The sequence below is a fragment of the Idiotropiscis lumnitzeri genome, chromosome 14, assembly GCF_059441095.1.
Source record: "Idiotropiscis lumnitzeri isolate Australia: NSW breed Sydney's pygmy pipehorse chromosome 14, RoL_Ilum_1.0, whole genome shotgun sequence".
NCBI lineage: Eukaryota > Metazoa > Chordata > Actinopteri > Syngnathiformes > Syngnathidae > Idiotropiscis > Idiotropiscis lumnitzeri.
Window position 1 is genome coordinate 10,087,372 of NC_142404.1, and position 13,686 is coordinate 10,101,057.

At 40.4% G+C, this 13,686-nt stretch overlaps 1 protein-coding gene across 2 annotated transcripts in view; it reads left to right on the top strand.

Moving 5' to 3' along the window:
• Positions 1–11,830, top strand: part of nalf1b (NALCN channel auxiliary factor 1b) — a 77,268-nt gene extending 65,438 nt beyond the window's left edge. The window contains exons 2-5 of one of the 2 annotated variants that reach the window (XR_015846532.1): positions 6,173–6,344; positions 10,333–10,652; positions 11,105–11,165; positions 11,259–11,830. Coding sequence is in view for 1 of the 2 variants with exons in the window: in XM_088315566.1 (XP_088171692.1) it covers positions 6,173–6,344; positions 10,333–10,634 (474 nt within the window). In the remaining variant the exon portion in view is untranslated. Of the gene's footprint in view, positions 1–6,172; positions 6,345–10,332; positions 10,653–11,104 lie in introns of both variants that reach the window. The other variant, XM_088315566.1, reaches the window with a different exon arrangement.
• Positions 11,831–13,686: the final 1,856 nt, after the last annotated feature.

Here is a 13,686-nt window from a genome sequence, read left to right on the forward strand (position 1 = left end):
AAATGGCCCCTCTCTGGTTAATTTCAAAAACAAAGGAAGCATATTTCAAAGAGGAGTGTCCTGAAGGGAATGTGCTTATTTCAATAGACTTGCTTGTTAACTATAAAAACTGTAAAATTCGATTTGGTCAATAATCCATTTCAAGTCATATGCAAATGGAACAAAGGCAGTGCATTATTTTAAAGCGGTACTTGTATGATTACACGCTGCAGTGTACAGAGCAATAGGAAATCCATTATTTACATGAAGCTAAATGCAATTGCAAATGGTTGAATAAGATGTCACTGACAATGCTGCATGTTTCTACATTCTGCGGGCTGCTACAGTAACTGCCCCCCCCCCTAAAAAATAATAATAACCCAGATTTGCTGACAGAGCAGAAACATGCAGGGCCACTTAAGACCAATACCATGGGGCAGAGTAAAGGTCTTCCATCAATTACAATCTTATTAGCTTAACTCTAATTAAATCATCCAATCGGAGAGTCTCGTCCCCACAGTGCGGGTGAGGAAAGCACAGGGTATGGATGAGCACAATAACAACAAGTGCATCACAAGAAAGAGAAATTCTCTCTTTACACGGGGTGGGAAACTGGCGGCCCACGGTCGTCACACAGCCGAGATTACACTCTGAGTGGACCCCTCATTAATTTTTTCCCCAAAAAATGTTTTTGTCTTTTTTTATTTTGCAAACCTTATGAATTTTTCAAAAACTCTGATAAACATTTAAAAAATATATTTAAAAAAATAATTAATTAATAAAAATGTGCAAATGCCGAATTGCAAATATGCAAGTAATTTTATATTGTAATATCACCAATCACCACATGATGGCAGACATGTCTTAGTTGCGCGGGGAATTGCAGCATCTGCTCCCGCCAGATAAGAGGAAAGTACATTTTGAGCCAACTGGAAATGTTTTGTTGGTCGGTTAGTCTGTTGGTCAGTCGATTACTCGTCGGTTGATTGGGTGGTTAGTCAGTTTGTCAGTCAGTCAGGGTGGTGGCTTGTCAGTTTCTTGTTATAGATAGTTTGATTTCTGTCTGTTCTGATTTGTCCATCCATCCATTATCTGTACCGCTTCTCCTCACTAGGGTCACGGGGGTGCCGGAGTCTATCCCAGCTATCTTCGGGCAGTAGGCGGGGGACACCCTGAACTGGTTGCCAGCCAATCGCAGTGTTCTGATTTATATATCAATAAATCTGAATCACATAATAATTAAATACATTTGTTTCCATCCGCTTGGCCTCATCACGACCCCTTTTTTTTTACACGTCTTATATAAAATCAATTCCTTTCAGTTTTTTTTCTTTAATATATTTATTCTACATTTGTTTCTCTTAATCCCTTATTATAGCCCCAACAGCCGTGTATGAGACAGCTTTTATAATGAACGTTTCTGCTTCATGCCATTTTGCCGTGAATATAAGCTCCACTCATGCTTTAATAATTCCATCCTTCATTCCATTAGTAGCACAATGCACTCCCTGCAGCGTTGTTCTTCATTTTATTTTTTTTAACATAGAATGAGTGTCCACTAATGAGGCTTTTAAAATGTTTCCTTTTAAAAAGCCTCTCAGTATTAATTAATCCCTTTCTTTCTTGCGCCATCGATTTAAAACATTCACAGGAGTGGATGACCTTTACAGTGGCTTCAAAATGATCGGGAGAAAGAAAAAGTTTGAGTTACTTAACACGATCGATAGGTGACAAAAGTCACTATTGGCCAAACTAACCTGCGGGTTGTCACGAGTGTGTTCCAGTCGTTAGATGTGTGCCAGCAGAAATGGCAGCGTGCTAGTTGGCTGACCTCAAACTCACTTACTTTTAAAGTGAGGAAAAGGCAATAAAAAAAAAAATGAAAAGAAAAAGTGAGTGAAGAGAAGTTATGAGCGATTTAGTTCCATCCTGACAACATTTCCAAGCCATTTTTATCTCTCTCACTGGCTATCTCCATTAGCGTCTTGGAGATACGACAGCAGCATGATGGATCAGCGGTCCTTTCGGTGCTTCTGGAGCAGACCGATGGTTGGAGAGCTGCTCTAAGTGGGGCTCAAAGCGATGGCAATAGGAGTAAAAGGGGTCATGTTTATTTGCCGTACACTTGAGGGCACACCCACAGCAGTCACACACAGGCAAACTCGCGTTAACCTGTTACTAAGGTCTTCGAGAACTTTGCTGAAACCAAGACGGAATATTTACCTTTTTTTGCATTTTCATTTCGAATGTCCATCTCCTTACACTCAACAAATGGGCATCAGAGAAATGAGCTCCAGCTACTGAGAAAATTTAGAATTAGCGTTTAGTCCTATCTAATGGGAGCACTAAGTCTTGCTAGCCTATGGTTTGCGTTGCTAATGCTAGCTTAGTATTGCTAGTGCTGCTCTTTCCACCACCACCGACCACTTGACTCTTGTTTGCCGGCCAGTCCCACGCCCTGCGGCCGCTATCTCTGTACTGTCCCGGTCTTGACCCTCCGGCCTTGTTCATAAAAATTGTCGGCCCCCGTCCCCGTTCTGGCCAAAGGCATGGCAGTGAGGCGGCCGTGCTAACCAGTCGCCCACCTGCTAATGCTGCATCCTCCCCCTTTAATTATGAAAGAAAGACATGACACTGGGGTCTTATCTTGTTGAGGCATCTCCTCAATTTTGGGAGATGAAAAAAAAAATGTTGTAAATTAATCCCAATGCCGGACGGTTTAGTGAGGTACCATAAGATTGCCATCATTTGGAATAAATTTGATTCAAACAAAGTCATCAAACATAAAAAAAAATAAAAGTGTGAGATATTTTTCGATGCTTTCTAACTGAGGTCATACGAAGTATGCCGAGGCTGTTTTGCTTTGCGTGATGTCATTACTGTGGTTTGTCTTGTGGATTAAGTTTGAATAAACGCCCCCAAAACCTTAGGAAAAAGTCAAACACACATAAAGATAGTCCTTTGACGCTTGTTCAATTGAGCTTTAGTGCGGGACATTGAAGGATGTCTTGAGTGACATATGTAACGTTCACTGGCAGATTATGGCATGTGCATTATGTGAGGCCGCACAGGGTGGCATCGTTGGGTGGAGGGAATCTGCAGCCTCTTGTGGAGTTGCCCTGTGTAAGAGAGCTCGAATGGGGAAAAAAAAAAAAAAGCACTTGATGTCAACCATCTCCCAGAAACAGTTTACTGGCCTCAGTTTCAGAAGCAATACGTGATGTCCAACATGACTCCTCTGTTTTCTGTAGACTTGATGGACAGTCATCGCAATAGCCTCTGGCACCTCCTATAGAATTGCCAACAATTGATGAGTCAGCATTGGACTCATTGATTGGTGTGTGTGTGGGCAAAAATAGCCAGTCAAACCGTCGCCCGTGCACTTTTTTTGTGGGTTTTGCTGAATCGCCGTGAAAACAAACACGACTAAACACATTTAAAGCGAGGGTAGTAATGAAAGGTTGAAAACAGCTATAAGAGTCTTGATCGTTAACATCCACCCATCCATTATCCAAACCGCTTCTAACAGCCAAGATGAAATGGAAATCGTCGATGCAGGAGCAAAAGATTTCTGTATACGATCACGTATTCTCACACATGCATTCATTTAGGGCTATTAGCCTGACGCGCCCGTGACATCGGATCATCTAAGCACATTTTCTGACATTCATACTGTGCTATCAGATGAGGCAGAAGGCCGGTGTGTGTGTGTGTCTCTGTGTGTGTGTGTGCGTATTTGTGTACACTGTGCAGCCAAGCTTATCTTTTGATTTCAAACGTAATTATTATCAGCGCGTGGCATTTTAGCCCACGTGTAAATACGTCTGCACGTTGACACGATCGGTCATGCATAAAGCCACGCTCAACTTTGTTTATTGAAAGCTGTATTTAAATAATGATGTCATTGGAAATGTCACACAGCATATGGCGTGATTACGCGGACGTCCGCCCAGGCGCGAGGTATTGTGGGTTGCTGTGGAGTAAGAGGCAAAAACTCCATCGTTGTGGTCATGGCGAACCCAAATGCATTCACTTTTGTTTGACAAATTTTCTTTTTTGCCTTTTTTTGTCACAATGAGACCAATTTATATCAATATTCTAATTTTAAAAAATGGATTTAAAACAAAACAGCTTTTCAGTTTAAACTTATTTTCCCATTCATGGGTTTACGAATTAGTCACATTTTAAAATGTGCCAGTCACCCTAATTTGACGATTGGTAAAGTCCAGGGGTGGGCAAACCTTTTGATTGGCTGGGCTGAATGGGTTCTAAAATATCACAGAGGGGCCAGACCAGGAGCAGATGGATGGAGTGTTTTGGTAACCTCACCTCATCAGAGAAAAAAAAATACATTTAAAACCACTGTATTTAGAAAATAGAGAGTGCTCGGGAGCCAACCGAATATCGACTGTGAATCTGCAAAGTTGTTGTAACAGTGTTGATTTCATATTTTACTTTCATTGCACTTGAAACGTGAGACATAAAGTGGACATTTGAGGCGATAGTCGTGATTCAGCCACTTACACGTGCGGCAATGATGTGACGTCATCTTTGGTTCGTCTCCATTGAATGAGCTCTATGGGTGTTGCCTTATGTCCCCAAAATATTTCTACCTCCTCCCGCCTTCCTCATATGTTGATATGAGGTGATCAAAAGTGGTAGGGTCATATTTCCATAAATCGTGAAAATATACACTGTGCCGTTTTTTTTTTTTTTTTTTAGCCTGCACTTTAGTTTTATCCTCATCACTGACATTACTTTCATGTCACTCCTACTGTATACACGCTGTCAGGTTGCACGCTCTGCTTTTAGGCGCACCGATTAACTCCCAGCAGGCGCTAGCTTAACTTGCAGACTTCACAGTGATTCACAGGAAATAGCAGCTAATGGCTGCAGGTGATAATAATACCACATAGTGCGTCTGCCACCTTGCTGTGTGAGGAAAAGAATAGCACAATGGAGTCCAAATTGTAGGTGAGAAAGAAGAGAAAAAAAAAAGATTTCCGCTTTGCAAATGACGCTATATGTAATGTGTTGAACGTGTTATTAACAGCAGACCCAGGTTAGTTTGCCGAACATGGAACATTTTTGTGTGTATCCGCGTTTTTATATTTTATGCAATTCTTAGTTGGTTAATTGTTTCTCTTATATCATGCTTCTGAGTAAAATGTGTTGATATATTTTAAATATAGATATTTTTTATTCCTATTTAGGAGAGGTGCAGAAATTAATTAATTCATCGGCAGCTGATTAATAAATTAATTGATAATTATTTTTCATTTATTTTTTTTAACAGTCAATGAATCATTTAGATACATTTTTTTATTTAAAATAGTCAAAAATCATCGTTAAATATTGTCTGATTTTTTTCTCATCCTCAATGGAAGCAGACTGGTCGTCTGTGTTGAATCAGAATAAAACGTTTGCCATTACTTTGGGGAACAATCATCGACATGTTTGCCTTTTTTGGAACACGACCAAACCATTAACTGAATTAGTGTTGCAGGATAATAAATGTCAAATTGAAACAATGTCCTGTTTTTTTTTTTATCAAGTTTTTTGATTTATTGACATCTTATTCAATTGTTAAAACAGTTTGTTGCAGTCCTCATATTCATAATGTGTTTGTTTTTACTTTTTATTTATTATATTTTTTTACCTTTCATTTGTTTATATTTTATTTTCTACTTCTGAATGTACAATATCCATTCTATTTTATTTAATGATGTTTTTTAATCATTATTTTTTTTTTTTAATTCAATCAGTTTTTATTTTTTAATTATTATTATTGTTGGTCTTGTCGGACTGGTGCAGCATCGGTAGTTTTTAATTAATGATTCTCATTCGCATTTCGAGGATGTTCCCATTCCACTTTGCTGAGAATACACATTATCGGTATCAGTCCAAGTGTTATCACACCGTATGCTTTGCATATGGAGATTCAGCAGTTGTAATATCAACCCAAACTACTGATTCCGACTTAAATTTAATGGGAAATCCCATTTATCATCTGTCAGATGTCATCCCAAGAGGCGGTAACTTGTGCTCACGTAGCATTTTGCAGAATTTTGTCATCTTGGATCTGAAATAAAATCCCGATGAAGCCTTGGGGGAGTTTTCTGTGCTCACTCCTTTTACAAAGTGTCAAAATTCAATCTGAATGGTCTTTTCTCTGTTTCTCCCCCACCTGTAGTTGGCGTACAAGCCGTGGCTGTGTTCTCAGTACTTCCAGACCACCCAGTTGCACTGCACTAAGAGAATCCCCTGTAGGCAATACTGCCTGGAGGTGCAGCAGCGGTGCCCCTTTGTCCTGCCCGACAATGACGATCTCATTCACGGAGGCAGCCCCAGTTTTATATGTACAGGTATGCTTCTTGATTCTCCTTTTGAAAAAGACCACGCAGTATGACTGATGACCAATATACGCTTCTCAGACACTTCATTAGCTACACCTTCACAATATAAAGTCCAATAGAAGAGTTAATAGTCTATTACTTGAATGTGTTTATTGTTATAGTATATAGCGATGTAGAAATGCACTGCAGGTGTTTCTGCTACAGCGGAACAACGAGATATAATGTAGTGAATTCAGTTGTTCCGTAGTTTCAACTTTCACCATTGTGAAGTCGAAATACTGTCATGCAAGTACGAAGAAGAGTTAACCGTTGGATGATAAAATGAAATAAAAGTAAAATACAGTAAAACTACTCAACCATCTGACAGAAACATGGTGGAGAAGGACCAGTAAGGCGTTTGTAGAATGTTACCGTCACTTTGTGGCATCGGTGGAATGAATAAAGCCTTGTGATGTTTCATTAATTGTGTTGCTGTCGGGCACCTCGGTATAGTCGTGGTTCGCACTTCGGCTTCACAGTCGAGGGGTTCCTGATTTGAATCTCGGCTCAGAGCGCCCTGTGCAGAGTTTGTGCCTTTTTTCAATGAAGTCTGGTGACTGGTGAAGAGGAACATTACGAGCAGTGAATTGTAAGATGAGCGGAGGTGAGGCGGCACATGAAAAATGGAAAAACAGAATATGCAGTCATGGGTTGGTGTTAATTATGAATGATGGGATGTCGCTGCAAGCAGCATAGTGCAATATTGTTAGCTTGTCTGCCTCGCTGTTCTGAAGTTCTCCGTTTGTTTCTCGGCTTGAGCCTTCATTGCTGTGGAATTACCGTGTACTCAAAATGCTTGCATGGGTTTCTCCAGGTACTCCAGTGGGACTAAATAAATCAAATAAAAATTATAACCGGCTTTATAATTAATGAATCTTGATTAATCCCATTTGAAGACAAACATTGCTTTTCCTACAAAGCACACGTCTAACGTAAATAGATTTTTGTGAACAATTGAATTAAATAATAGAGACAGACAAATATTTTTCTCTATTTCTTTCTGGCAAAGATGTATTTAATTTCATTTCAATACAAAACTGTAGACAAACAATTACAAAATATCCCTGGACAAAATAGAACAGACAATTTTTTTTGGACAATTGTCCCAGGCTGAGTTTTGGCCCTGAAGTGAGTCATTTGATCAAATTCTGTTCGCTTCAAACTCGTACTGACAGCTCTGGTGGTTTCTGCACTGGCTGCTACAAGCTTTGCTTTTTTCATAGCCATGCCAGCCACAGATCTGAATAGCAAACGAGATACTCTAGCTAGCACACTGTAGCAGCCCACCTATTCGACATGCCTACATAGCGGCTATGTTAGCCTCAAAAGCAATTTTTCAAATGTTGTCTATATTAATTGTGTATTTCTACTTGGTACTGCACCAATTCCAGAGAATTGAAATCAGTATCAAATCGAATGACAACCTAAAGAATTGAAATTGAATCAAATCTATCCTCAGGTTCTTTTTAATGCCCAGCCGTAATCCGCAGCGCGCAGAAGGCTTGTGGCTCTACTGTACAAAGGACATAGAATAGAATAGAATGGAATTATAATCTTTAATGCACAATTAAAAAAAAAAAAAAAAAAAAAAAAGCAGAATGTGTGACATAATTCGGATTTTATTAGCCTTTGCAGGTGTGGCCAAAGAGAGTTTGTGAAAGTCCCTAAATTTTACCATCAACCATTTGGCCTTGGTCACGTGATCTGATCCACTTTCCTCACTGTCACGTTGTCTTTTCGTCTCGTGCAGCGACTCTCATACAAGAGAGGAAAGACTTTTTTCTGGCACTGTGCTTTGTTTGAGCTCAGCAGCATGCGGCGCTTTTTGTGCACATCTTGAATGCCAGTCTACAGCACACAATGGCAGGATGAATGGTTTAACTTGTTGCTTTGACACACATGAATGAGAAAAGTGAATTTTGGTCCCTCTGCCAGACGGCTGCCACCAGGCACATTCGTTGTAAATAATATAGACATATGGATGACGCCCCCTGGTGGACTTGGAGTGTAACATGTTTTTTTTTTCAGCACAGTAGTTGCAGAAGAAATAAATTCATTTTTATAGGCTAAGGATAATTTGTTTATGTGACAGCTGGATACTGCTTTTGGCACTGTGCTTTATATACTGTACAGACTATACAGTATGTTCTCAACTGTACATTAGGGAGAGAACAGAGAAGTACCTAATGAAAATAATATTTGTCATAATATGATCGTGTAGAATTCTGTAAATACTCATATAACAGTTTTTCTGTAATCCCCATTTCACATTTCTCAAAGTTAAAAAGTTAAACAGCATCCTGCTCCCAGCTCCCCTCCGTTTTATAGATGCCACAGCTCATTTGTAAACATTGTAATAATACAATTTGTCGACTATGACAGATTGGATGATTATTCATCGTAAAATTATTACAGGCCTCCTTTGTTTTTCTAAAGGGAAGGAAAGGGCAATCCAATTGGGGCCTTTATATTACGAAATATGTTGCAGTGATACGTTTTTATATTTTAATATTGCCATACAGTCATATACGAAGGGATGAAAGAAATTGGGCAGGCAGAAACAAAAACTTATTTAAGCCTGGACAAATGGATTTTGTTTTCTTGATAAGACAATTCATTATGAACAACGTTGAAGAGTGGCTTTTGCAAAGATGTGCATGTATATGTATTAGTGCATATATGTGTTTTTGATTTGATTTTAATTTTGATAAAAGTGGATCAGAATGAGCAAAAGCCTTATTAATCATACATATCGCTCGTTTCTGCGGAACCACAATGACATTTACATTTGTGAGTAGATCGCCATAGCTCGACACAGTAGGACTAATCAACGAGAAATTAATAATATGTAAAGACATTTTCATTTAAAAGCTGTCTTGAATTACATCACACGATATTGCTATTTCATATGCTATATACACTGAAAGTGTTGAGGAGCCATTTTACCTGTGGGCCAGCCACGTTTACATTCTATACCCCGCTTGAACCTCCCTTGAGCTGTGAGGTCCTCTCCCCACTGCCCCCGCCGACCCCAATGTTTTACAGCTCACGTCACAAGTTGCTGATTATCGCGACCTTGCCGACATCGCCGTGTCCTTAAGGACGTGTTTAACCCTCGCCGTCGTGATGGCGCCATTGACCTCCTGCCAAGTTTGTGGCCTCATCAGGGCTGTCGCTTCACTCTCATTGGGCCCTGAATGGGCCTCCATGGGGGGGGGGGGGGCTGCTGATGTTTCGCTCCTCACATCTCCCACTGTGGCGAGCTTTGCGAGAACAGGCATGACGAGTTAGTGCAGACGCGTCAATATGTGTTACCGCTGTCGGCGTTGTTTGTCTGCGGATGAGGTGTCCTCCCGTGCCTCCTCTACGCCAAGTTTGACCCTGACTTTCATTCAATTTAAACACTTATATGAGACTTGACATTAAGAAAAGTATGATACTGTACGTTCACACAAAATTACAGAAGCACACACACTAGAGGGAGGGGGCTGGGGGGGGGGGGGGCACAGGGGAACTGCCCCCCCCCCCAAAATATAAGCTTGGGAGACACCAGGTGCCTCCGTAGGGAACTTATAGTGAATTTTTATAAGCGTTTTTTGAAGAATTTTACGGAGTTTGAATTTTTTTTGTTGTTATGCAGATCCCTTGAGATATCATTTGAGATATCAATAAGCTTCTTGTTTTCTGACACAGAGCGATAATCCCTTAAGGTTTGAAGAGGATTGATTGTAAATTGTGAGCCATTAAAAGCTGTCAAGGGGCTTTTTCACCGAAGATAAAAAAAAAAGAGAGAGAGAGAGCTGCAAAAATGAATACCCAGTATATACAATTGAAAGAAAAAGCGCCACATATTTAATGTTTAAATATGTCAATTGTGCCAACCGCACCTTAGAGCGTGAGTGCAGTATTTGAATGTTTAATGTGTTTCTCCGCCACCCACCCTGTGCACGGTGAACAGGGTTGCTGGAGGACCATCCATCAGGCGTGGACCCCGAGGCAGAGTGCTGCGACGTGCGGTGGGACTTGAAAGTGGACACCCTCTCCCGAGGGACGCTGAAAAGAACTCACCCGCCGTGCCAGCACCGAACCTCCCTCAGTTCCTCGGCAGCGTGCAGACTGTGTAACAGCCGCCTCAAACTCTGCCTGCTGGTGCTTGTCCTCCTACATACTGTCGCCAGCCTCACTGCATCCCACAATGCAACGGGCTTGGGCCTCCCCGCCATCACGCCTCTGGAGGAGAGCCCTGCCAATGAGGAATGACGGAGCCGCCAGGAGGAGGTGAGGTTGTCGAGGTGGTGGGATGGAGAGGGGTAAAAGAAAAAAAAAAGGGGGGGGGGGATTCCCTCACCATGGCAACCACTATGGAAAAATACAGCCACAGTTTTTTTTTTTGCTGGAGCTGTGCACCTGTGCGGCAACACTTCCTCGCCAAATCGAGGAAAAAAAACAAAAAACGCTGGGACGCTTTGACACAACAGACACACAAACCCAATCAAGACACATAAATAAAAGCGGGAAGGGGCTCGACGAGCTCGTTAGGTGGGAACAGGGGACAATGCCACAGCCTTTGAGTGGGAACGTTCAGCTTCCTGCTGGCTGAGTTTCTCTCACTTGAGCTTTTTTTACACTGTGTTCCGATTCATGGTTTTCTGTTGCACTGCCTGAGTATGAACCACCACAATCAGATTCGCTTTCTGACGTCCCATTTTTTGTGTTTGTTTGGTGGACAGGAAGAAGTACTTAGAGAGGTGATGTGTAAAAACAAAAGAAATTGCTGCGAGAGTGATGTGTGTAAGGGTTTTTTTTTTTTTTCAATACAACATTGTTTGGACCTGTTTTTTCAACTGATTATAGAAGGCCTTCACTGTTTCTTTTTGCTCACAGTCTGCTAGACAACACAGGGTATTGAATACAACAACACGCTCCGGCCTGGTTTTGACTCCCATCTTTGATGATCTGATCACAAGTTGCACATCTCTGAGTTGAGCCTCTTTCACACGGAGATCCTGTCAAATATCATTGATGCATTTGTGCGTTTTTCACAGCACCCAGCAAAGCAGATTCTTCCTGCATCTGTGTGCACTTTCACACAGTCACACGGCATCCAGGGCAAAATCCTTGTTTTCCTCTTTCCAACTAAAATTCTATTAGTCTGTGTATTTAACACAGAACCCAGTAAAGCGTGAAATTTGTCGAATGCACTTTCACACAATGGCACCGCAACTTGAATCAGAGCTTGTTTGTCTCGTTTAGAGACCACTTAAATACTACATTGTAGTGGTGAAAGTATTTAGCCACTTGTGCATTTTACACAGAACCCAGCAAAGCAGGATATTTCTGCAAATATGTTTGCTTTCACATAAGTGACACCATTTCTTGATCTGATAATGAAATGACAAATACATTTGAGTAGCACACACCTACTACCATTTTAAGTGCTTCTGATTAACCCAAAATAAAGTAGGCTTTTCTTGATTTAATTAATTTATTTTTTTTTTTTTGCTTTCAAGCGGAATCGTCAAGTTTTTGTGCTAACGCTGACTGCTATTTTGTACAGTTAATAATTCTATCCATTTTTTTGTGGAGCACTTAGTCCCAACTGAAGAAAAAACGCCATGCGTGACTGCAGGTATTGTGTTCCTTTGGTGATGAACAGTCTTGTACTGTTTGTACCTTTTGGAATTATTCCCCAAAAGTCCAGCCTTGGTTTCATCGGACCATAACCGATTTTCGATGCATGCTTTTGGGAGATTTGGTCTCTGCAATTAGAACTGGGGGCATTATATGTATCCGAGGTGGCTGGAATGATGAAACGTTAGAACTAACGGTCAGTAGCAGTGCACAAAACCTTCAAGCTTCTGCTCGAGGGCAAAAGAAAAAAAGTTATGAAAAGACAAAAGAACAGCGAAACTTCACTGAGGGTTGGGAGGCACTTTCAATTTTGACAGGTGTATGCTGACTCCCATTTAACATTAGTTTGAGTGTGACTGGGAAATTCTCATCACATTATTTCGGTTGTTGAATTTGACTTCTCCCTCTCAAAAATCTTTTTTATATTTTATTTTTTTAATGATTAATCTTGGTCTCATTTTTTTCCCCATGCCACAAAAACCCGGCATTTAAACAAGGGTGTGTAGACTTTTTGTCTCCACAGTCTGTGAATGAGCTTGGCTTATTTTGGTCTGCCTGGTTCATTTCAACGTATCGACCCAATTGCTCTCTCCCGCTGTTCACATTCATGTCTTTAGTGGGAAATTGTCATGTGTCATGTGATCACACCACCAAAGAAGGGTCTTCACAGAAGGGCCTTGATGTTTTAACACAGGTTGATGGGTCTCCCTCACTTTGTTTTGTGAGATATTTTACAAATATGAAACTATTTCTAATGAATCAATGCTTTCATATAATGCTCAACCTTTTGAATTTTTCCTTTCACTTTGATTCAGAATTTTCGGCCATTTTAACTGGGAGGTAAGCTTGGTTTGTTGTTTTACACGTAACAGTTGTTGTTTGGCTTTATTTTTTTTTTTGAGGGGGGGGGGGCATCCCAAAATGAGAAACATGAGATGTGGTTTTAAATGGCAATCAACCCACATTTTTTTTGCCTTCTTGTGTGTTTTAAAATCACATTAAACAATCTGCGCTACTTTTAATGAGATTCCCATCGTCGTAGCTTGACAGTGTAACAATTTTGAAAGACAAAAGTTCCCATTTGAACGCGAGCCTAATGATCAAACTAAATGAATATATTTGTTAACAATGGCAAAAGGGAAGACAGTGACTCTCATTTTGTTAAAGCTAAAATTCAAAGTCCGAAAGCAACACGTTATGGTAATCAAGCGCATTATTGCATTCACATAAACATTTGCTAATAGGTGCGATTATTGTATCTCACAGAACAAAGCCTGTCTTAACCAAAGATGTGACGGGAGTCATTTAACCACCATTCAGGTTGCGTTTGTTTTTTTGGATTTAACTCTAATGAATACACGTGTGATTATGTGTGTGCTCATCTTCTCATATATATTTATTTTTTGAAAAAAAAAAAAAAAAAAGATACCAGTCAGTCCAGTATGCCTACAGTCTACAATTGCATCATTTTTGTCTCTGACCTCTTTATTCCCATCTCTGTGCACTGTTGCTTATTTCTTGTCTCACTGTCTCGAAACGTCAATTTTCTGTTTACACCTGAACCAAAACTATATTAGTAATGTAACTCAGGCCTTTTAATTCACAGGCAACCTGATGACTGGGTGTTTTCTCTGATACGCTGTAAACTGTTAACTGCGTAGTTATGCTAAACATTACCCGT